Source organism: Tetrao urogallus, assembly GCF_951394365.1.
Source record: "Tetrao urogallus genome assembly, chromosome: 4".
Lineage (NCBI taxonomy): Eukaryota > Metazoa > Chordata > Aves > Galliformes > Phasianidae > Tetrao > Tetrao urogallus.
This window is the reverse complement of record NC_136817.1, coordinates 12,420,898-12,447,415: the sequence shown is the minus strand read 5'-3', so window position 1 is coordinate 12,447,415 and position 26,518 is coordinate 12,420,898. Positions and strand designations below refer to the sequence as shown.

Sequence of the window (26,518 nt, the reverse complement as noted above, 5' to 3'; positions counted from 1 at the left end):
ACAACTAGTGATTCTGAGCATCCTGGATAAAATTTCAGCTTGGAACTATATTTTGCTTTTTCCTTCGCAGTAGAAATGTCTTTCTGAAGCTCATCTTCTGCCTGGAGACTGAGAAATACTCTGCCAAGAAGAGATTTATCCACAGCTGACAAGAACAAAAGCTAAACAATTACTTCCATAATGCTATTCTGTTTTCCTTGTAGTCTTAATGACTGTGCAATTCTAGTGCCCCTCAAGTGACACATCTGCTGTACAACCTAGTGTCCAGTATTCAAATCTCAGCACTCTTTGACTTTGCAAAACATCCTGTCCTCAATCTACTATAATTGGCTCATAGGCGAGGTTTGGATGTATGTATGCAGACTTTAAACAAAGTGAAAATTGCATTTGTTGGTTTCTAAGTAGCAGGAAAAGAGCTAAAAAATAAAAAATTTAAAAAAAAAAAAAAACCACTAAAAACAGCTTATGCACTAAGCAAGATATTCTTATCTCAGAGCGAATCTCCATATCCAGGTTCCCATATATAAACTGCATTGAAATTTTCTGATTAGGATTCAAAGAGTGACGACAGTGCAATGACTGCACAGGATTTCAAAGCCAATAGCACAATCATGTCTCCTACCAGAAAAGAATTGTAGAGTTCCTTCAGTAAAGCCGTACACAGAGCAAGACCAAATGAGTTGACTAAATGTTTGAGAAATCACAACCATTTTTATCACTTGGCATACCAAGTTACTGTTTTAAATGGTAAATAACAATGGTTATTGCTTCTACATTTTGGAATTTTATTAACCATTTCATTTGCTACATGGGAAAAGAGATGCTGTCTGCAGTTTGCCTGAGATATATATTATACAGACATGAAGCTTGAGGTGTTGCTTTAAGTTTCTGTCAGTGTGCCTCCATCTTGACTCCATCACATTTCTATAGTTCCAGACTTGGCTTATATTAGTAGATGCTCCTAGAAATGCCCTCACAGCCCCGAAAGCCAACCAAATCTTAGACTGCATCAAAAGAAGAATGGTCAGCATGTGGCAGGAGGTGATCCTTCCCTCTATTCTACACTGGCAAGACTTCTTCTGGATGGAATACTGCATACATATGATACAGTCCTCAGTACAGGAGAATCCTTGGCACAGTAGAGACATAGATCTGCTGGAGTGCATCCAGAGGAGAGCCACAAAAATGATCCAAGGGATGGAACACCAGTCCTACGAGGACAAGCTGAGAGAGTTGGGGCTATTCAGTGTAGAGAAGTTTCTGGGAGCGGCCTTTCACTATCTAACAGGGGTTATAAGAAAGAAGCAGACAGAGACTTTTGTGACAGGACAAGGAGAAACTGTTTCAAACTAAAAGAGGGGAGATTTAGATTGGATACAAGAAGAATTTACACTGAGGGTGGTGGGATACTGGAGCAGGTTGCGCAGAGATATGGTGGATACCTCATAGGTGGAGGCTGTCAAGTTCAGGGGCTGGATGGGGTTCTGAACAACCTGTTGTAGCTGTAGGCATCCCCGTTCATTGCAGGGGAGCTGGATTAAGATTACTTTTCCACCGCATTTGTCATTATGTTCTAAAATATAACACACTTCTGCCTTTGCAATAAAATATAAATACCTAAAGTATAAATACACAGAGGTCACATAGGCCTCCTTCCCTTATAGAAGCAGATCTAGTGTAGGTGAGAAGTTGCTGCAGGTAGACCACTGATGGCAAGTTCGCTGTTAGAAATAATGGTGAACATAAACATTCTCAAAAAGTTATAGCCTTCCAGTTCTAAATAAGACACCAAGACAATGAGTTATGGAAAATGATACAGTATCATTTTGATGTATTTTCAGTTCTTTGCTTCTCCACATTTTCAGAAGAGCCAGAAAGGCCAGTACAACTAATGCTTTCAAATGTGAAATTGTAGGGGAACTGCTGAATCACGGCCTGAACCTCTGACTGATCACCTGAGGCGAGCACTGAGTCAGCCACGGGAGCACAGGTGAAGGCAATTCACCTGTGCTGCTGGAAGGGGTGGAGCCTGCCTGCACCTCTCCTAGACCCATTTAAGAGCTGGCTACAGAATGCAGAAGGATCTCTTCTAGAGATCCCTCTTTGGGAATTTTACACTAAGCCTAGGGTGTAGGTAAGCTTTCTATTTATTTTCTATTTATTCTCTTTTTGTTGTTATAATCTGCTTTGCCAAACTCTCTTGTTTATTTTGTAATTATAATGTCTTTACATTTATTGACTATACAGAAATTCATCTCTGTTTCTGAAAGGCATGTGACTGCATAGGCATACTAATAAGCTGGTGCTGATCTGTGTAATCTAGTGTTTTTAATAGACAGAACTAAACCAGTTTCTATATGCCATTAAAACAATTTTGATGTACTTTTTCTCTCTTCATTTTTTTCTTGATTTGTGTAGTCACTGCAGTAACTACAAAATCATGAGCTTACTTGTTTCATTTATAAGGTTAAAAAGGGTTTACGTCTTTATGGATGTTTCTCTCTTAGGACTTAAGCCACATCTGCTGCTGAATCATTTCCCAATAGAAAAGAAGTGTATCTGCTCAAGGTGTATGTGTGGGCAGCATCATATCTTAAGTCAAATAAGCCAACAAAATGCGTAGTATAGATAAAGCTACGCCAAAATAAGTTTTGCCAAGCCTGTACCATGAAGAGAGGCAGCACAACTGTATTGTAAGAAAAACTTATGGCAGATAAGATTTGACTTAAACAGCCAACTTCAACACTGCTAACCTTTAAAACAAATAATGATTTCACTGCTCAGAGTGCTTAAGACAGAAAGAATAGAAGGTGATAGAATTTTTCCATAGCGCTTTATTCTTTTTTTTTTTCTTCTTTCCAATAAGAATGAAAGAGATACTGCATATTTTGCTAGCTCAGAGGATCTCAAGTCTTAAACATCCAGTTGGAGAAATCAGTTAAGTCATGGAAGGACTCCTGAAGGATCACCCAAACAAGGAGGCACTAGTAAAATATGTATTTATTTACTCTAAATTCCAGGGCTGAGATTGCATACAAATATTCTAGACCATATCTTGTATAGATGAGTCATCTAAGTAACTGGCAGCTACCACAGCAGCAACAGTTCCTACGTTTAGTATTACTTCAAACACAAAGACTTAAAGTAACACATATTCAGCTGAAAACAAAAGAACTTATAATATCTGGCTCCCTCATAATGCTTTTTACCCCAAAAACTCTCAGTATAGTGAAGTCGTCTTTTACTGTGTGAACACTGGGAGAAATTAAGACACAGAACAATTTGGTGAAACCTTAGTCAAAGTACTTGAAGTAAGAGCTAAAAGATGAGCCTCAGCTCATTTTCTTCTTTTCCAGTCTTTTATCACTTCTGCTCACAAAAAAAAAATATACAAATATGGTAATGAAAATCTATTTGCATAATACACACGCAGAAGCACAGCTCCTGTCAGAAAATATGCTTTCAGAAAAGTCATTCCACCTATGAAACAGGATATTTATATACTTATTGAGTGTAAATTGCCAAAAGCTTTCAGTATCCAGGGGATATTCTTCAGAGTTCATTTGTAACATTGGTTTTTAACTCTGTGCTAAACATTAAGCCAAACAGATCATTTTAAACACTGTTTAGAAATACGGAGGTATATCAAAACTTACCTTCTCATGGTTTTCTATAAGGATCTCAACAACAATATTCTGAAACTTCAGGTCCATGATAGCTGCTACGGTTTCTTCTTGAGGCCTCATTAAGGTTGGTCCAAATACCACCCCCAGATTTGCTACAGTCATTAGATTCCTCTTGGCGTGCTTTGAAACACTTTCAGAAAAGAATTGAAGAAAAAACAGGAAATAGATTATGATAAATTTCCACTACTGTTGGAAAATGCAGTCTACTTTACAAATGAAAACATTACGTTTCCTTAATCCGTTTTTTTTTAGTAGTTTGTTTTCTGCAAAATTTCTTCAAATAAAGTCATACTGAATACTGGAAAACAGAAAAGCCGTTCTTCTACTGGCAATTTAGAAACAAAAGCAGCCTCTTTCTGAACCTAACTATATAAAATGCTCTTAGCCTTGGACCAGGGCAAGTGTGAAACCAACTTAAATTTGCTAACAGATCTCCACTATTCACTTTGCCAGAACTTGCAAAGAGAAAGTATAATGTTCGCCTTCTCACTTCAATCAAACCCTCAACTGCTGGCGGGACTGCTAAAGTAAATACTTACATGGCTTCATTAATGGATTAGATTTCTGCCTTACCCTCCAAAATATACACAGTATGAGTCAAACGTCTTGTCTGCTTTTGCACGTTTGGTTCTCGGTATTGTGTACGACAGCACTGAGATGGGCTTCAGCTCCAGCTGCACTAACTAGGCTCTGTGCAGCTAAAGAAAGATAAGGACAAGGGTTCTGCCAAGGCAGGAAGGAGGTCATAACACTTACTTAGCTAAATGTTTCACCAAAATGTCCAGCATCTCTTTGTTCTTTTCTGGGAGTTTATGGACCAAGTAGTGAACAGCATTAACTCGAGACTCAGGACTCCCACTTTCTACAGGGCATAGAAACAAATAAACAGCTCAAAACAAACACAAAAACAAACAGAAAAACAAAGCTACTTCCACTCCTGCATGGAAATATACTGCACACACTTAGCTTCAACTTACATATTCCGCTTAACGTTTTGGCATTACTAACTGATTGCCCTCATCACAAGCATTCAATTCAATTGGCACTATTTTGCTGGCCTTTTATGTTCTTGTTATGTATAATTAAGTGACTTTTGCTTCTATGGGTTTCCACTAGTACACAGGTGAAAGTAAGAGCTTACAATAAGAGGAAACAGACCATATATCCATTCAACAAGGTCATATTAAATCAGAAAATTATGCTTAAAGAGTGGCTTGTGAGAAGGATGTAAGTATTTCTGTTGCCTACAATATACTTAGCAAAAGGTGTATAAACAGAAAAATTTAGCTCCTATTGAGAAGGCAAGGAGTTTTGATTGCTCATCAGGTCCCATTTTAATCTAAGGCAGTGCTATTTGCTAAGTGTATTACATATATAAAATAGCCAATGTATTTCTTCAGTGCATATTGCTGAAGATTTTTTGCCATTATTCTTTGTGAGCTGCTATGCATTTTAAGGATGCTTTTCTATTCTTTTGCAGTGAACATCCCTGTGTACATTTCCAGATAAAAGGTTACCAAAACACAAAATGTTTAGTTCTTGGTCAGCTAATCAAAGTTTAGACAGCCATAAAGACTTAAGCCTTCTTTAAAACAATAATCCTTTCTATACATATGGAAATGCAAGCCTTAATTAAGGGATAGCTATGCAACTTAATCACAAGATTCAGTCAAATCTTATATAATTACAGTATATCGTGATGCATAATAAAGAAAGGAAAACTGAAAGAACCTTTTTATTTTGGCTTTTTTAAAAATATATATATATTACTATATTAATAATATTATACTATACTGTATTACTATATTAATAATATAATACTATAAATACTAATACTATATTAATAATATAATATTAATATATTATTATTTATATATATATAACTATATATATAAAATAGTTTCAGAGAAAAGGATATTCCTTTCTATTCCTGTGGATTCTTTGTTGTTTTTTTTTTTATAGCCAACATAGGAAACAACACTGAATACCTATTTTTAACTGCACTTTAACACAGATCTGCAATGTTGATTAGATTTACCTCCCACTACACGTACTCAGCCTCTGAAGAAAACTTTAGTATTTAAGAACATAATACTGTTTAGAACATGTTACTTTGTATGATTTCTTCAATGAAGGTGACTACAAAATAGAGAAGGGAAAATACAGTGAGAAACTGCTGGCAAAACTTCATAGATCAAGAAATTACTTACTTAATCCTTTCTAATCCTACTGGGCAGACTTGCCATTTAGGTAATACAATCTTGAGTTTTGTTTAAGCACTTGGCTTCTGAGATGTGTTTTGGCAATTAATTGCATGGGCTAATTCTTATTATGAATTAAGGACTACAAACAAACACATTCTGCAGTCTTTAAAAGTCATTAAAGCAAACCAAGGAAGATAAAAACAATTGTCTCAAAGTTTATTTTAATTTTGCTTTTTATGGTTTGCCAGAAGTGCTATGGGCTGGAAAGAAAATCATCTAGATAAGTTTGATACTTTGCCAAAAAATTTCTTACACTGTTTCTGTCGGTCCTCTTCCATAAAAGTCCATGTATATTAGATATCACACGGATGAACTACAAGAGCAGTTCTGTCTTTTCCAAGACTGTGTTTGAACTGCTAATAGTGTGATCCGTCCTGTTCATTTTTTTCTTTCTCTAATAGATGAGGAACATTCAAGGCAGCCTGGATACAGACCTAACAAGGCACTAAAAGCAAGGGTCAGGCAGCCGTGCGTTGAAGATTTAAATAAGCCTCAGTTAGTGTCCTTTCTTTAACTAAGCATCATAAAATGGAAGGAAAAAAATATCCCAGTCCACATAGATGTTCATCACTATATAATTAAGGTAATTAGGATAATTTATATGCATGACTGAAAAAACTTTTATTTAAAAGTGAAAAACTATGCTACATCTGTCACAAATGTTTGTTACTACATATATCATATGTGACGCACAGTAGATCTGAACACATTAAAAAATTCTTTTATTTCTTATTCCTTTATTTTTACTAGGTTGAAGAATTTTTTCGGAAATAGATTTTGCACATGCTCCGAAGTCTACAACAGTACTATAAGAAAAGATTTCTATTTGAACTACTGTTAATACTTACTGGCAGGAATGATGAATTCTCCATGCAGCTCATACGTCATCAGTGGCTCTGGAAGGCTTCTGTAAAACAAGGGTAGCATATAAGATGTATTTACATTCCTGTATTAATTCTAAGCAGGAAATATTTTGAAATTTTCAGTAGTATAGTTGTTGCACTGGAAGAGACATTGTTATGGTGGCTCATGTTTTCAATTCCTAGTACACACAGGAAACACAAAAACCAGGAAGGGATGAAGAACTTAAGACTAAATATATGCACTCATATTTCACAAGCTGAAGTGAAGCCTCCCATCTATTGTAAGCACACCTCCAAAGTGTAATATTGAGACCATTTCACTGAGTTACATATGTAATATGCTGAAGATGCCATCCCTGGCAGTGTTCAAGAGGTGCCTGGATGAGGAGCTGCCAGATACGGTTTAGTAGCTTGTGGTAGTAATGGTGGTGGGATCATTGGACTAGATGACCTTGTAGGTCCTTTCCAACCTTGAGATTCTGATCCAACTTTAGTTAGGATTTTTAAAATACAAAGAATCGCAAGTCAGTGCTTCGTTATAAGTGAATTAGAGCAGTTAAGTTTGCTGACCAGCAGCGAATAACACTAAAGCTTTTGCAAATGGAAAAACTAAAGTTGCAAACTTTAGTCATCAATTTAAAATGTATTGAATAATGCAATTCAGAGTTCAAACATGAGAGTTAAAACCTTGATTCCTTGAGTTAACTTCAATGATGCTTATGAAATATTGGAATAAACACTCCAGCAGGAAATACTGTAGGCAGAAAACACTTCATCAAATGCACACTTTTTCCTGATTCTTTCTTACATTTCCAAAAGCCCTTATCTTCAAAATATTTCTTCAGCTTTCTTTGATAGTGGTTTTGGTATTAAAACCAAAAAACTAAAAATACTACATTTTTGACACATAGAAAAAATACAATAAATCTCTTGGGCAATTTAGTAAAATATCTTGATCAAGCATCAGCCAAGCCATTTGAACAGAGAACAACTAAAATTCTTACTTTTAATACTTAGAATATTGTTAACGTTTCATCTAGAATACAGGAGCAAGGTTGAGGGGAAAAAAAAAAGAGAAATACTCAAAACTTCTTAACCCTTCCCCTTTTTAATTACATTCAAATGCAAAAAGGCAGAAAATACTTGTAATAACCTCAGCTTTCAGCAAGTTTACTAACAATTCAGATCTCTGAACCACCACTGAAGTTCCATCTAACATAACATTTCCCGTTAACATAAATATTAGTTTTGCTAATTATTCTGTTTGCCTCAAAACAAGCAGCAAACATGGTATTTGCAGAAAATGCACCTCTGTTCATTAAAGAAAAAAGAACATATGCTACATTACTTTTCTTAACACACAGCATATGAGAATTGAAATAAAAAATTGATGGTATGAAAAAAAGCAAAGAGAGGCTCACCGCAGATATTGCTTCATAGCACTAGTAATTGTCTTCACTTCCCAGTCTACAGAGTTTTCCAGGTCAACTTCATTGCAGGTTTTTGCATCTAGAAAATATTCAGAAATTGAAGAAAGATGTGAAAAAACTGATGCTAAATCAGTATGTTCTAAAAGAATAGGAACATTTTAAACTTGTGTATTTGCTCAAGTACTTTTTTTGCTATAATTAATACAACATGACAATGTCCAGACTTCCTTACGAATTTTATTTATGTGCTCTGTTTTAAAAAGCACTTTACTGCTGCTTTGTTATTTAATGAAGTATTAAAAATCCCTTTCACGTGGAGAGATCTATATAGCAATTGCAATTTTCACACATTTACCAAAACAGAAAGAGGTACATAAGAAGTTTACAGAAAGATAAACTACAATTTATCTTCTCATTATATAAAATACAAATAGATTGAGAATTCTTTAGAAGCAAAAATACGTAAAGCATTAGAAACAGTTATTTTGAACTGATGATAATTGCCAAGCAACTGCAATATCATTATCTTTACTGCATGAAAATCTCTAAGAGATATTCCAAAATAAAAAGGGAGCAAGTTTCCTCTACAAGATGGCTTGAGCGTTGCCTTAACTTGAACAGTTCTAACAAACGTCAATTTGTCCATTTCTCCTGTTTTTTATAAGTCTAGTTGGTAGAGTCTCATAACAAGACTGATCAAACTGAACTGACATATGTCTGAATAATCACAGAAACTTAGGGGTTGGAAAGGACCTCTGGAGGTCATCTATCACAACCCCCCTACTGAAGCAGGTTCTCTAGAGCAGGTTACGCAGGAAAGCTTCCCTGTGGGTTTTGAACATCTCCAGAGAAGGAAACTCCAGGAAACTGTCTGGGCAGTCTACTCCAGTGCTCTGTAAACTGCACAGTGAAGTTTTTCCTCATGTTTGTATGCAACTTCCTATGCTCCAGTTTGTGCCCGCTGTTCATTGCTCTGCTGCTGATCACCACTGAAAAGAGCCTGGCCCCATTCTCTTCCTTCCCACCCTTTAGACATTTATTAAAATTGATATAATCTCCTTCCAGTCTTCTCTTCTCTTGAGTCAACATTCCCAGTTCTCTCAGCTTTTTCCTCATACAGGAGATGCTCTGGGCCCCTAATATCTTTGCAGTTCTCAAGTGGCTTCTCCGTTGTCTGTCTTTTGCTGGGAAGTCCAGAACTGGAATCGACCAGCTGAAGATATTTTGAGGCATTGTTATGTTTTTTTGCAACGTTTTGCCATTTTAAGCAAAAAAAAAAAAAAAAAAAAAGTAAATCTCAAAACAGGAAATAATAGTTATTTGACAGTCAAGACCTCAGGTATGTAGCCAAATTAGCCCAATATGTTTTGTAATTTCAAGTCCTCAAGCATTTTTGTTATTACATGTTCCTGTCAGTTGTTACAGTAAGCTACAGCAAGAGCGAATGACATAGATTATGTGTTGAACCATTCATACAACTCAGAATTCATTTGTTACTTGGCTTGCCAGACAAATGGCAGACATATTTTTAAAAAAAAATCACATTAGGAGTTTTGATTAAAGGGGTAGTCCTTTTACTGGACTAAATCCGTTCTGAAAGCTGTGCCAACCAATTATTTCTGTAACTGAATATTCTCCCTCATTATATCAATTATTTAAATCCCATATAAAATACAAATCAGACTACATTTCCAACCAATACTGTTACTAGTCTGCTAGCCACCACCCAAAATCCTCACAACTGTCTTAGGAAAACATTTATTTTTTCTTTTTCACATGCTAGCTTCTCCTGATTTCTAACTCTATTTTTGGAGAAGAAAATCTTTCTACCAAACTCCTTAAATAAAAACTGCCATAACATCAGAAACTAGAAAAATCTACAGTGATTTTATTAATAAACCACTATGTAATATCCTACCCAGTGTTTTTAAATAACTGTTTCATAATCATCAGCTCTCCTTTCCAGTCAAAGGAAATTTTCAATTACAACTTGGCGGTGATGATACTGAGGATGGGAAAAAAAAGAAAAAAACCCACCTCAAGTGCTTCACTTCCAAAACAAACATACTAAAAAAAATAAGGTATTGCTGAAGTACTTCATTATCTCTCGGGCAATAAAATCTAATTTGGCTACGCTACTAACTCCAAACAAACCTTAGTTTCACTGCAGAAACTGATCAAAACTCATTAAAGACTTTCTTTTGATACTTTTAGTTTAACTACAAGCTCTACAAACCCTACAAAGCTCCCTACCTACTACCCCATATATGTACAATATATAATCTGACTGCTTCTGTTCTGTTTCCCCCCTAAACATCCAAGACTACTGTACAATCTGGAACTTCAACCAAGATTTCAAAACTTATTCTACTGTTTTCCATGCTATTTGTTTGCATAGCAGCCACTGTGCAATTAAAGGGAACTGTACACCTATAAAAACAAGTGAGTATATTTATGGAACTGATTTTGACAGACCAACTTTAAATTTCATGCACGTCTTCCTGAGAGTAAGGGAGCTTGAGTTCATAACGATAGTTCACTAAACTAAGGTTAGAAGTAGACTCTCTACCTTTGTTTGTGGTATACCCTCTGTAGGTATATATATGCAAACAAAATAATAAGGAATTCAGTGTAATTGTTTTGAAAGAGCAGAGGAACTATAAGGTTTTCTTCTACAAAGTGCAATGTCCAGCATTTTCCACACAAGGCAGTATCAGAAATCAAAACTGAACTTATCAATAGAAATTTCAAATTCTTAGTCACCTCACTATGAGCAAGGGTCTGTATGAAAACCGATCTACCTTAGCAGTCTGTACAAAACACATGCAGACATTTTGTGTGAAATTAACACCATCAGATCCATTACATAGATCACAGGTGAAACAGGATTTGTCCCCAGTGCTTTTCAAAAACAGAGCTTCTCCATGGTTCTGTAACTTTGTAGTAACTCTGTATCCCTGTTTCCAAGAAGGCATCAGATGAAAGTATCTTTTACCTGGAAATGTACTGAGTGCTTTATTTATCAAATGTCTTAGTCATTCAAGTTTACAAGATTATTGTGGCAAAAAATGCATGTTGCTCTGAAAGTAGTGCCTGCTGTTTGTTTCCATGGAAACTATAACAGAGACAAAGAGCACAACAGCACTAGTTGAGCAAATTCTCCAGTACAAAGCACTAATTTTCAACATAGTAACCACCATTAGCTTAGCATTTTCACCAGCAATAAACAAAAGCCAGAATGTTGTGCTTATAAAAATCTTCACCAGTGCAGGTGACCCACTGTTTCACAGCTGCTATGATGGTAGCGTTACTAGGAAATTTCTGCCCATGCAATCCACCTTTCCTCAGCAAGGAAGACAGAAGATGCCAAATCTGGACTATACACTGTATGTGGTAGGACAGTTCCAGCCAAGATTGGCAATGTGCTCCACAGTCTTCAAATTGCTACAGGGTGTAGAAGTTTAAACCTCCAGCTTAGTCAGCATTGTGATGTAGCAGTCAGAACCGATCGAGATGCTCTTCATTTCAGTCTGACAGCTGTGCATGGCCATCCAGAACATGGCTTGTCTTTCATGCCACTGTCATCACTGCTGAAATACACTACCCACTGTGTCACTGTGCTCACATCTACTGTTCGGTCTCTATAAACTTTCCGTAGTTGTTGATGAAGGTGAGTGGGTGCCATTTTTTCTTCATGGGGGAATTCAGTGACACACTAAAATCAATCCCACCCCAGCTGAAACTAAGACAGCTTCAGACACACTTCCATGTCAGACATCATTTTGTCAGCCTGCCTCTCTGCCCCTCTATCACACAGCAACAAAGTGCTACAGAATATTGGCAGGAAGGTTCAGCCTCTACTTCTGTATCACCAACATCTGCCTCTGATGTCGTGAGTCAACATAATGAAATAGGAGGCACTACTTTTAGAGCAGCCTTTATAGAATAACACAGCACAGTGCTGTTTACATGCAACTTCAAAGACTAAGTTAACTGCAAAATCAAGTCTTTGTGGATGCTTTTCATTGTTTGGTTGATTTGGTTTTTTGTTTTTTTTTTGTTTGTTTTAAAGCAGAATTGTATTTTTAATTGCTGAACCCCATTGAGCCTCATTTTACACAGGACATTGTTGCACTAAATTACACACTGAAAATGAAAATCTGTGCATTCACAGAACTAGAAGAGCAGATCTCTAAACATACTGGTTGACTTTGTACTCGCTTGAATTTCAGTGTACTTTACCAAATTATATAGAAAATAGAGAAAGAGACAGAACCTACATGCTATTAATGCCCTTGGTTACCACTAGGAAGACTTTGTAGCACTTCAGGTCTTTCAGACTGTGAAACTCATGGTCACTGACAGGTATCTTAAAATACTTTGAAATATTATCAAATATTTTAAAATACAAAAAGTTAATATGAGGCTTTTATGATTCTGAACAGAGCTTTCATATAAAAGGGTGTCTAAGAGTATACCCGGAGACAAAGGATTAAAGATTAATCACTCATCTTAAATTCTCTGTACTACTGTATATCAAAAAGAAACCCTCTTTATTCTTCCGTGAGGACAGTCAGATAAAGAGCACAGATAGGATCGCTTTCAACAAATCATCAGAAAAAGAGCACCTGCTTGCACCCTAACTTCTTTTCTGTTCAGTATTTTGTCTTGTCTTGATACCGCTGTATTCTTCCCACTTCAAATAACTATAGGAAACTTGGGAATGAGAAAAAAATGTTTCTAATTTAAAAAATAACTAAAAACAGATGCTGGAATCCCCACTAAACTCTTCCAGCTGCTACTGAACCACTGGCAACCTAAGTCTATTTAATTTGGATGCAACTAATGGCAGAGAGGAAAAATTGTCTGCCAGACCTGCGCGCCCAAAGAAAGTCAGTAAGTGCAAAAATGAAAAACATGTCATGATATTAAATGCATCTTACTGATTCTCTTTGAATGACAGCTAGTCTTTTTTCCTATGGTCAACGGACAAAAATGGTTACTGTTTATTGAGCTTAACTCGAACACAGATAAACAACTGCGAGAATCTGCTATATATCAGTCATTATTACTAATCAGTTTGTATTTTTTGTAAAACAATGTTATGCTGAATACTGTAAAGATTTGGGCAGGTTTGTGTGCACAAATGAAGAACTTTTGGGTGCTGTTAATATTGATTAAAGTAAGATACGAAAAATTAATATTTAGCAAGGTCATTATGACAGATTGATATAATATACAGGCCCTCCAGCCTGATGTCTTATCATTTCTGAAGAGACAGCCTGTTTGAGGAAAAAAAAAAGGAAAAGAGAAAGTCTTACAGGTGGCACTGAACTGACAGCAGCATATAATATAAAAGCGCTTTGTCATTCACATAATGTCTGGGGTAATGAAATGAATTCACTTTCTGGCTTCCTCCAGTTTGCAGTGCCAAAGAACACTGTGTTATCAGCACAGATGGAGCATGCATGGTTCTGGAGAAGAGCCTGGTGCAAACTGCAAACAAGCTTCTTTGCATACCAATGAATTCCTGAGCATCAGACCTTTGCTGTCAAGTGACAGGTTTGGAAGCTCTATAAAAATGAACTAATCCCAGTAGTCTTGTCTGACTGCATGTACTGTCAGTGCTCAGGACAAGAAATTGGGAAACGCTGCACATCTTGCAGTCATGGCTACTACTCTAGTGAGAGATACCAGGCAGATGAGGGATTTCATGCAGATGCCAACACTATTTCTTTCCCCCCTTAGGGACAGCAGAGTAGAGAAAGAACTACAGTCACTGGGACTAACGATGCATCAAAATTTCCAGAAGGAAAAAAGTTTTGAGAATAACTTTATGAATCAAAAACATTAAAAGCTAACCACAGCAAGTAGATATAATACAGTCTAAGATGTTGTATGGGAACTGCTGAATCACAGCCTGAACCTCTGATTGATCACCTGAGGCGAGCCATGAGTCAGCCACAGGAGCACAGGTGAAGGCAACTCACCTGTGCTGTGGAAGGGGTGGAGCCTGGCTGCACCTCTCCTAGAGCCATTTAAGAGCTGGCTACCAATAGGGAAGGGTCTCTTCTGGAGTTCCCTCCTCTGGAGTTTTGCAATGAGTCCAGGATACAGGTAAGCATTCTATCTATTTTCTTTTTGTTGTTATAATCTGCTTTGCCAAGTTATCTTTTTTATTTTTTAATTATAGCATCTTGATATTCATTGATTATACGGACGTTAGCCACAAGTAAGAGTTACACTACTAAACTTTTTTAAAGCAAATTCTTTCTCCATGTGCCTTCCATCTTGGCACAGATATAATTATTATTAATATGTATACTATATTCTTGCTCTTCAACCAAACAGCTTCTCATCAGTAGGCTTAACCTAAATGCTTTATTTTGCGCAATGATCAACTAAAGGCACACATGAGCAACCATCTGCACATCTTAGACAAGGGAGAGGGTTGTAAACATCAAACAAGGAAGTAATAAGCTTCAAACATTCTTAAACTTGGTATTTTGAGTTATCTGATGAAGCCATTAAACTCAGGCAGGGTTAAATCGGTTTTACGGAATCATAGAATGATGGGGTTGGAAAAGACCTTCTGAAATAATTTACTGCAAGCCCTGCACCATCAGGGGCACCTAGAGCAGGCTGCTCAGGGCCATATCCAGGTGGCTCCTGAAGATCTCTAAGGAAGAGTCTCCACATTCTCTGGGAAACCTGTGCCAGTGCTCAGTCACATGCACAGTAAAGAAGTGCATCCTGACTTGCAAAAAGCCCGTGATTTGTCCTACATATTCCTTAGTAGTTCTCTTAGTGTATGCCTACCAACTAATCTTGCACTTTGCACTCAACCAGGGATGACCTTACAGTGCTATAAGGATAATTTTCATGGAGTAAAGCAAACTAGAGTTGGCCCATGTAAAGAACAGTTACAGGAAGATGCTTTCAATTTTAAACACAGACAGTAAAACAAACATGAAATAAAATATGAAAAAAAATCATAAAGTAGAGGCATACCCATCAACAGACTGAGAAGTCTCTGGACCTTTGAACTCACCCCCACAACTCTGTACAATCCTTGGTCATTTATTCCTATTATGTAAAAAGAGAGGGAAGAAAAAAAAAAAAAAAAAAAAAAGCAGATTAAATAGCAATAACAGTCAAATCTAGCATTTTTTTTTTCTCCCCAGGCAACAAACACTAAAAAGTAAGAAAGACTAAACACTATTCATGCATTTGTGAGAGTAACTTTATAAATTAAGCACTGCAAGAATCCTTTCACTCTTCTGTGCTTTTGAGGTGCACTCGCAGAGTTTTTTTGAAAAGATTCTACTTCCTATACTAGGAATAGCAGCAAACAAGAGCTAATCTTTCCTTGAAAAATCAATGGTTGTTCTCAGATTTATAAATGGCACTTTGGATGCATCAATGTCCACATTCTAATAACGCAAGAACTAGCCCATCAAATGATAAATTAAGTTTTATTTAATAAGGATCTTTTTGCTCTTTTCCTGAAACACCTGCATGACAAAGAGTTGGGATAAAATAGACTTGAGGCTATTATGGACTGGCTATTACCAGTCCCCAAAACAAAGGCTTTTCAAGTTTGTAAAAGCTTTTCATTTAAGATTTGAGATCTCATTCCAATCCCCTGGGGTTAAGATAGAGTCAAGTTCAGAAGCACCACCTCAGGTTACTGAGATGAGTACCTCTGGTTTTGTTAGGGATGAATACAATAGCCATAAGCAGTACCATGTTTTCAGTCCTTTGCCATCATTCTATGTAAACAATGGATCACCTCCCTTTCATTTCTTTCTTTCCTATCAAATACATTCCCTTCTCTATCATATATCTTCATCTACTTTTCCTTTCCTTCATCATGCTTGGTTTTATCCCAGGGAAATAAAAAATCAAATATAAATTGAAGACATACAAGAGGATTAGAAGAGGAAGAGAATGAAAATGGCACAATACCACATCTTTCTATCTGTTGCATATTTTCAGAACTTGTATATTGGAAGGTAAAACATAATGTTCTGAAGCTGACAAGATGTTTATGAGGCCACATTACAAGCAGCAATCTACAATTACCACCATACTGTACTTCTATATTCAGATTGGCCTAGAAGAGTAGAAATGACACAAAATCCCTGTACTTCTACTGCAAGGAAATCTTTTCAAATAACAGTTTACACGCCACTCTTATTCAAAATATATTTCAACAAAGGAAGGCTTGCAGAGAATTCCCACTTGAAACACCAAACTTCTTCAACCTAGACAAGGAAAATTAAATCCAGACATTTGAGGAAAAAATTTCTTCCTGAATAAGTATTAGATGAAGTAAAAAAAATGACTAGTTCTTTAATAAGCTATTATCAGACACAACCATAATACAAAGCAAAATTATGGTGTCAAGAAATCTGTGTCCTTCTCCTGCCTAGTCTTCATATGTTTTTTTTCTCTCCCTCTCACTCCTCTTCCTCACACATCCTTCATCTTCCCAAACCATGTCACATCTCTGAGATCTTGATGGGCTCCTCACGTTTAGCACTGCACAAATCTCTGTCCCAGATGACAGAGGTTACCTGATGTGCTATGACAGTAGCTGCTACTTCTCGCAGTTGTTCCACCGGGGCAAATCAGCCTTTTAATTTCTCCAGGATGCCACCACTGTTGTAATAATGCTGAACCTGTGGCTAGATCTCAGAGCTGGTTCAAATTAACCAAGTGAGTCAGATCTTCAGCATTTCATCTTTGGTCATCAAAACTATAGCTCTAGAGTATGCTCATTGTTTAACTGTGTACAAAGAAAGAACCACAAAAAAATAGTAGTGGCCATAATACTACTCTTAGAATATTAAGTTATCTATTCACACAAGTTAAGTTTTCCATCGATCTCCAGAATAACTCTGTGATGGGATCCTATACAAGTCTAGCACGCTGCCAACACAAAGGGAAAATGAACACAGACTGGTCCATTTTGAACAAGGATGCAGTAGTATCCGTTCTGAGAACAGCAAGTATGTCCAGGAAAGTTTTGGTAAAAAAGTAACAGTAAGCCTTTTAATTCTTTGAAAAAAATGCATCACGCTTTTATTAATGATGCCCACCGTTACTTTCCTCGAAACACACCTTTTGCATCATATGCAAGAAATTAAAAAGCTGGAGATACTGTCGTAGTCAAATACACCTCTGCTGTAACTTAATTCAGAAGCTGTTTCATCATTTCCTGTGTTAGTAACATTAAAAGAACCAAACTCTGTTGACCACAAACATCCACAACATACATTTATTGGCTTAAAAATAGTTAAGATCAAACCACAGAAACTACTGTTCAATACTAAAACAGACATGATACGCATAAGTCTCTGAAATTACGGCAGATTGAAATGTAGACAATCCTCCAGCAATAAGCATGAATCTGTGGTAATCATTATCAGGTAACTGATCAGTTTCAAGTTCATCAACTTGAAGAAGCACAGCTAATTGCTAACTGACATCAAGAAATGCAAAGATAAATTAATATTTCAACATAGTCTTAAACGATATCTTTAAACATACCATTAAACGATGTTTTATTTAAAATACTAACAAAAAAGTACTATTGAAACAGTACTATTTCCAATTTTATCTGTACATTTTAGATTTTCAGCATGCCAAAGATTGATAATGCTTGGCATTTACAGAACGCAATTGACAAAGTGACTCATTTCAAGGAACAGCTTACCACTGATTAAAATGCTGATGCTCTGTCCACTGGCTCAACTTGTCACTATTAGCAGTTCTGATCAGTAAAGCCCTGCAGTGCACTTTTTTTCATATTTACACAATATAAAAATGCTTGGCTCTCTGTTACTAGAATTCAGTTTAGGTGCATGATTCGTGAAACACACTTAGAAAATTAAGATATTTTAAGTAAAAAAAGTATTTTCACTATTCTAAGAAGAATATGTCTGCAGGCATGTTTACTGGATGGCTGCCCATGTCACTTGTGCCTGACACAGGCTGTTAACAGAGGTGCAAATTTAACTGTTTATTATCAGATTCCGCAGTCCAGAAACAGTCATACAAGTGACACTCTCAACTTCAGGTAATATCAGATTTCTCTGTTTACTTGCAAAAGGCTTTCTACTTCCTCCTGACCATCTTCTTTCGTTCTCTTGAAGAGAAAACAAAGATAGCTCAATGCTGCCATCTGTCTCCACTGTTCAGATTGGCAGCTCCTGTAGGGTTAAAATCGAGGCAAAAGGTACTACTCTCACACTTACCTAGCATATGCTCACAAAATGCACAACCAACTACTTGTGCACAAAAATATGTGCAGTCTTTAATACTGGAACAAATAGCTTTTTGGTGCTTCTCTGAAATTTTACTGCTGCTTGATTATTCTAACTTCAGAATTATACACAAAATGGAATAATCAAAACAGAATCCCAACATCAGACTCAAAATATGCATTCACATCCATCCAGAACTGTGCTCTGTATGTGACAGACAAGCTCAGCGTAACACTGCCTTGATAGCTCAGCACCTTCTATTAGGTAAGGCACAGCCAGTGTTATTACCCAGCGAAGCAAAAAAAAACTCTCAGTCAAAAGCAAATACATATTTTAATCAAGGCACTATCTTTGATTTTTCTCTTCATTCAAAGGCAATCATTTTGTTCTTGGCTTTATAAAAGTGAATGTAACTGAAAAAAAATTAACCAGCCATTGACAAGTTTATGTTCAATATCGCTGTTATGCTCTTCTTTCTCTGAATACCAGACTTTCTGCTATGACATGACAAGACTATTCTCAGTTTCCTCCCACACTAGACTGTCCTCTCTTTCCACCCACAACAACCTCACACCCATTCTGATTAAGAGAGATAAAAACATGGCACACAAGTACAATCTCTGAAAAGGCATCTGTCCTGCTTTCTTCTGTCAAACATAACTTGCCTTTGATGTGCTATCATTAAAGTAACATAGTCAAGTAAAAATTGTTTTTAAAACAAACAGAGTACAAAATCTGCAGATCTGAAAGACAGTCTTTCTTTACCACTGTTCAGTTGAACTCTTTGGAGGTAAACGACAGTGTTCTCCTGACCTTCTTTGTGTTTAGCTCAGCAAATACCCAGAAAAGGGTCCTGAGGAAACCATAAACTGATCCTCTGAGCTTGCTTCATTTGGTCTCACGTACAAGGGCTGCTCTGAAAGTAATACCTCCTATTTTATTTTGTTGGCCCACAACATCGGAGGCAGATGCTGGTGGCGTGGCAATAGAGGTTGAACTTTACCACCAATATTGTTACATTTTGCTGCTGTGCAGCAGATGGCAGCAGTAGGGCAGTCTAACAGGGAAGGGGGTATGAAACTAAGGTGTGGAAATGAATTCCTCTATGAGAAAAGAAATGGCACCACTGACATTCATTGACACTTACTGAATATTCATGGGGAACAAAGAGCGGATGTGCGCACAGTGAGTAGTTTGTAGTGCAGTTTAGCAGTGGCAACAGAGACAGTGGCTCAGCTCCACTAGGGCAGATTTTTACAAGTATGGCATGCAAGCTCCTGATAATCAACGGCAAAAATGCTTAACTACTTTTGCTGACTATGCTGAGAAATACTGTTTTGTATCTGAGAATTTGCTCTATCAACTAGTGTTATTGTGTTCTTGCATTTGTTGTACTTTCCATGGAAATAAATAGGAGGCATTACTTTCAGAGCAATCTGCATATGAAGTCGATATTTTGTTTGCTGAGCTTTGTTTTGTTTGTTTGCTTTTAAATGTAGTTGATGTTACATTTAGAAACTATAAACTGAAAATCTTTGATAGTCCTTGAAATTCTATGGATGAATCAGCTTCATTCAAGCAAAGACGCATGGACTGCTGAATCCTTACAAGATAGCAGTAGTTCACCTAAATCCATTCTTGGAACCCTGGGAACTGAAATAGTTATTGAATACTGACTTCCTTTTCCTTAAATATTCTCCACAGTACAATACTTCTTGAATACTGTCTGCACATAGATCTATTTTCTTTGTCTCCAGTTTTGAAGTGCACGTAACAGTAAGCCTAACGGCATCCTTGCCTCTGGTGTAAGATTCTAACTCCAGGAAAAGTACTTTAATACTTTTGTTCTTCACTTGTCTCCTTAGCTTTTATCCTTCTTTCTTCAGTGTTTGAATAGATAAGCTTTAATTCAAAGTCAACAAACAGAATACTGAAATTAATTTGTCTATTCCAGTAACGAAGAAAAGAAAGGTACATCAATTCCCTTCAAGATTTAGGGTATTTTCTTAGTTGTACACCAGTATTGTTAATGGAATGTTACTGATAGTATCCATTTGGATCACTTCTTGAAAACCCATGTACTGAAGGAGAATCATACTTAAAAGGCTAGAACAGCACAGAAGAGAGTTCCTGCACTGGTCACTCTGATCTCTTCCATGTAGTCCTTCACAGAAACTTGCAAGGAAACTACATCACACAGTCTAAAAGCAGACCAACTGTTCCACTACTTCCCTGAACAAAAACATTTGGTTGGGTTTATCATTACCTCGTGTTTCAACAGCACTGATGCACTTTTTGATGACTGTGAACCCTATCTTATCCAACTGTGCGCCTAAAAGAAAAAGAGTTTGAAAAGTTTTAAAATGCCATTATAAATAAGTCTTTCGCTGAAAAATAAGACAGAACTTAATGAGTAGTACTTCTCAGGCAAAACTGTAAATATTCTCAAACAGAACTACCTCATTGCTTTTTCTAGAGAAATACTCTTTTAATACCCCTTTTTCCTCTCACATTCCCAGCTAGCCCAAGTAAAAGCATGTCGTGGTGGTAGTGGCTACACTGAATCTATACAAAGTAGCAGCCTTTAAAAAAAGAGATCTCTAATTAGGTACATCTGTTGGCACATGCAAAAAGATGGAACTTAACAATAGTTACTGCAACACTGACAACATCTGAGAGAGTTAACCAAATGGGACAAGGAAGCACTTAGGATAAAAAAACATAATCAACAGCACATTTTTTACAGAGGCCTATCCAAAGCCAAAGGAATTCCCACTCTAAAGATACAAGACACATGTATATCATTTCACAGCATTTCTGGATCTGACTACATAGAAGCAGCTGCATTAACAGAACAGCTGAGATCCAGCATTACTTTGTTGTTTCTATCTTATATGTTTTGTTCACATAAAAACTTCATTTAAAAGCTTATATTGCAATGCAGCCCTTCCTGCAAACATCTGGCCTTCTTGCTTCTGGTAACCTGGTCTTGCACTACTATAATAAAAATCTGGGGAAAAACTTGTATTAATAAATACCAGAACTCAGCTTTATCCAACAATAATAATTAAACAAAAGCATAAATACTCTGATAATGCAAGAAGGATAGTTATTTTCACTTATTTACTTTGCTAACTGAAGAAAGCTAACATTATTTAAAGAAAGCTCTCTCTTCTACTTCCACATTACATAGTTTGCAGTTTTAATACATGCATTCAGTACTTTTTAAGCCAATCTTTATTTTTGGCTCCAATTTCTTTTAAAGTCATATTTATGCATTCAAACATATGTGTATATGCAATCCGGACAAAGAAAATGTGATAAACTCACAAATTAACCCATTTTTAACCCATCTAACACAAATTAACCCATCTAACCCATTCACACAATGAACTTAAATTGGTACAGACTGTTTAGCTTATGTCCATCTCCCAATTCCTACATATGTACTAAACCGTGTTACTGAGAAAGCTTATTAACTACAAAATCTAAAAAGAATATTCAGTACTTGAGATTAAAAATACAATATTTAACTATGTTAGAACGACAGATGAATTTTGCCTTTGCACACACTGCTCAGTAATCAGTTATAACAAAAGATCACTAAGTAGTAATTCAGATACTTACTTCCCTCTTGCTTTGCATTTGCTTTATTCAAATTGATGAAGAGCTAACAAAGAAAGAGTAGAAAGACAAATCAGAGAATTTTATTAAACCAGAAACAAAACAATCCCTATGTTAATGCCCAGTAGGCACAGATACAGCTGTTTATAGCTAAGAAATATCACCAAGCTGTAGGACAAAGCCCCCTGTTGCCTCAGAAATTAGAGACCTGGGTTTTTTAATGAACTAAGTTTTTCAAAAATTCTCGCAGAATCACGGAATGGTCTGGGTTGAAAAGGACTGCAGTTCCTTAGTGATTCAAGTCTAGTTGGTAGTTAGTAAAATGAGCTGTGATTTGAGTGCTCCAGATTCCTATGTTTCTCTGCAGATTAATTTCTCGGAGTTCAATGAATTCTCTTGCTGATTCCTGGGAGTTATGTCCCGCTTCAGCTTTTTCAGAAGTTGTAAGTATACTGAACAGCTTACACACAATTTATATGATGGCAGTAGATACCTTAAAAAAAGATCTCTGCAACAACATCAATGAAATGTACTGTTAAAATCCCAAGGAGCCAACTAATGTGACAGTGATACGTCTGTATCATTGACTGGAAAGCCTCATTATTTTTGTCCCTACAATATCAACGTAACATTTACAACTGTAAGAAAAATCTGTTGCTGTGTTTCAGTTCTGCTCCTCACACTAATTTCTTGGTGTGAACAAGATATTAAGCAAATTTGAGCAATCTAATCATCAAGGATGCAGGTTTTATTTTTTTCATCTAGTTTTTTTTTTTTTTTTAATAATACCACAACTAACTAGTGCAAGTCTTGCCACTAGAATACAGTACATCATTGAATATGCTTACATTAGATGTTTTATACAATACCAATATCACCACTGTGATGTGAAATCACTCATAATAATAGCATTGTTATAAAGAAAAATACACTTCATATCAGCATTAGTGTACACTGACACTGAGCTTTAGCAACTTACTCATTTCACCTTTTATTTCACTTTTATTCTCTCTTTGCTGAATTCATCATTTTGTAAACTACGTGAATCCAATTTATTCAAGTACAAATGCGGTTGGAAGGGGAGGAGAGATTTCTCCATTACAGTACAAATGAACATTACAAAATGCTACTTACAGCTTCTTTTCCATCCAAGGCTTCCATCCACAACTTCCTGTCCTCCTCAGAAAAGGCTTGCATGGTCACAGGAGCTCCAGGCCTGCAACCACACAGAGTAATATTGGCAAGTAAAATATGGCTTTGTCAAACTCTACTTCCACGTACAGTCAAAAGCCCACTGTCTTAAAGGGGTTTTGCTAAATTACTGAACACTGCTTCTCTTTGAAACAGAGGGAATAGAAATTATGTACACAGTAGGAAACAGGATGGAATGGAAAAATGAAAGTGAATGTAATCTCCAAGCTATTTATTTATAATAGTCAATTGTTGATATCATATTGATTGCAATTCTTGCTGGGAGTTACCAAGCCTTCTGAATTCTAAACAGACTTGGTCTTGTGTTAGTGTGCTATTACACAGGGGAAAAAAAGTAATAAAATCAACCTTAAAGCAGTGACATAAATGATCATAGTTATTTTTATAAAATACTTATGAGATAATCAAGTATTAATGCAGTATCTCATCACAGAACTCCGCTATTTATAACGTTCCTAACAAGCGAAGATGAACAACCATGGAACAAAGGCCTTGATGATCAGAGATTAACGTAAATCCATGTATTCATGTAGTAGGAAAAAGAACAATTGCATAGTTCAGCATAGCACACAAAATAAGGAAAATTCACAGCACAATACATTGTTTGGGTAAATATTAATTCATCCGATTAATATTTATCCAAACAATGTATTGTGCCAATTAAAAAACTTGATTCACCCCCTCGCTAAGTTTGGCAAATACGCAGATTTCACTATAGGTGGACAGACACACAGAAATAAATAATTAATAGCATTCTCTCGGTTTCCTCTCTGTTTTTTCACATCTAATCTCTTCAAGTAGTAAAATGGCTGCAGGGAAAAATGTTTTCTATTAACTGTAACGCTGATAAAATACATTCTACTTTTACTTCAGAACTGTAACCGTTTGCAGAGTTTAAATTTGCACACCTGGAGACATTTCTAGTTTGATTTTACCTTACAAAAAAAATTATCAAAAATGATGTCAAGTTACATTTGCGCAAGGCAGACTTTTCAACCAAATTTTAACTGTCAAGCTATTAAACTTTTTCACCTTGAGGCAATAGTTAAAATCAGCATATGCTGAATAGAATATTACTTATTAGACAATCAAACTAATGTTGAAAGAGACAAAGCCTTCTCTCTTCCTTTTCTTTTATTAGTCTCATGATCTGTGTCTGTAGGAAAGCTTTTTCCTACACCAGGAGACTTCTGCTGTCTCTTTTATAAAATACAAAGTTTTCTACATTTGCTTCTTTAGAGGAAAAAAAAAAAAAAAAATAACTCTGGCTTTCTTTTAGAAATAAATCTGTAAACATTCAGCTAGGAGATTCAAACAAACTGTACTCAGGTCACTTATAAGGCCAAACATCTGCTACAGAAAAGCCCTTCCTAAAACTCTGTGGTTTTCTCTCCTTCCAAAGCACAGGATTAAAGAACATCCCATGGCCAGCCACCAGTTTGTTCATAATTTTATAAGTGGGACAAATTGAAGGATAAGTGTGTCCTGAACTGATACCAAAGGAAATGAGTTAATGGCCTGCAGCATATAACTAATCTCCATGGGAACATCTCAGTACTACACACATATATTATTAAAAGAAAAATGTGTGATATCAAGGTCACATTGGACCAGTTGTGCTTATTATACCTAGACAGAAAGACAAATTGTATTTTTTCCCACTTCTGTGAGAATGAAAAATTGTTCTGCAGGATGAAGCAAATACTGCTATCCATCCATTTCTGTTTAGCTCCAGATAACAGAACTCAAGACACACCGAGGGGTTTCAACTGCCATGTCTCATGGTACTTTTCAGTTGGGAATCTGGTTTTCGTACTGATCAATACTCCGATCTGAGAAGAGTTGCTTTCAAGAGCTTAAATGTTTACTGTAATAATCATCATCGTGGCAGTGTTGTAACAGTTACACCACATCTCTATCAAATCTAAAATGCAAGTTTAGACCCCTGCTGTAGATTTATGAGAAAAGCCACCTATGCTGTAAATAGTATCTGCCACATGAGCTCACACACCACAGAATAGAACACAACTAATTGGTAGAACGAATGAGCTCAAAAGGTGTGAATGAGAAAACTCAGTAACATTTAATGAATTTCTACTTAGCATTTAATGTACCAGAAGAACATGGCATTACCACACCCTTACTTTACTGCAATACCTTATTAGGTTGGATTTTCTCATCTTCATAAACAAAGGAAGTCAAAAATGCTGACGAAAACCACTATTCGTTATATTTAAAGATCCTCTAAGCAAAACATATAAATGAGCAATTCTTTTTTGAAATAAAGCAGTAGAATGGTAGCATTCTGAAAAGGCAGCGGCAACAATGTTCAAAACATATAACATTATTGGATTGTATTACACTTGTCATATCCCACCAGCAAGAGGAGGGAAGAGGTGAGCCAGAAAAATTGCAAGATTTATTTCTAGTCTGAAAATCTAGCACAATCCAACAGCAACATGACGTTTTCAGAAAGCAGGCTTGTGATACAAAATGACCATGATTGTATGAATTATCCAATTTTTTCATGATAGCTACGCATACTTTTATTTAAACCGCAATACTTTACCCGCAATAACAGCAATTCATAACAGTTTCCTTATTTTCACCTGCACTTTTATGTGATACCTCAGACAATGTCTACATTTCAATTTAGATCTTCAGCAGTTCTGCTACACAAAACTGAGGTAAAATACAGTAAACTATGACAGTGCTTGCAGGCTGCTCCAATGACTATTTCCATTGGCAGCTTGAATGAGCACTGAAAGAAGAGAAGAACAGTAATACAGCAGCAATATTTACTACTGGTTAGAAACAGTCCTTTCTAGTATTTTGTAAGCTTACCTGTCTGAAGATTCTAAGTCAAAACAGAATCGTCTGTCGATAGTATCTATGTTTCTTTTGGTGCAATATGTAAGGATGAAGAGTTCCCCATCACCCTGTGAAAGTAGAGTTTTCATATGTTTGACCCAGTAACTCAAAGCTTCATTCTTCTATTTTATGCCAGACACAGCAATCTCCATATTAAAGGCTACTGCTAACTAACTTAAACACTTCTTTACGCTCTGGAATCTGTCTTACAGAGCCAGTCCTTTCTTCAAGACCAACCAACACTAGATCATGTTTTTCCCTTGACAATTGAGAAATACACAAATTTATCTGTGAATG

At 36.3% G+C, this 26,518-nt stretch overlaps 1 protein-coding gene across 1 annotated transcript in view; it reads right to left on the bottom strand.

Annotated features, from left to right (window-relative positions):
• Nucleotides 1-26,518, bottom strand: part of ARHGAP10 (Rho GTPase activating protein 10) — a gene marked incomplete at both ends in the record, with an annotated part of 132,848 nt that overhangs the window by 45,271 nt on the left and 61,059 nt on the right. The window contains 9 exons of the mRNA XM_079535115.1: nt 3,657-3,816; nt 4,443-4,548; nt 6,799-6,857; nt 8,235-8,322; nt 15,255-15,329; nt 20,781-20,846; nt 22,142-22,184; nt 23,273-23,354; nt 26,195-26,289. Coding sequence (XP_079391241.1) covers nt 3,657-3,816; nt 4,443-4,548; nt 6,799-6,857; nt 8,235-8,322; nt 15,255-15,329; nt 20,781-20,846; nt 22,142-22,184; nt 23,273-23,354; nt 26,195-26,289 — 774 coding nt within the window. The remainder of the gene's footprint in view (nt 1-3,656; nt 3,817-4,442; nt 4,549-6,798; nt 6,858-8,234; nt 8,323-15,254; nt 15,330-20,780; nt 20,847-22,141; nt 22,185-23,272; nt 23,355-26,194; nt 26,290-26,518) is intronic.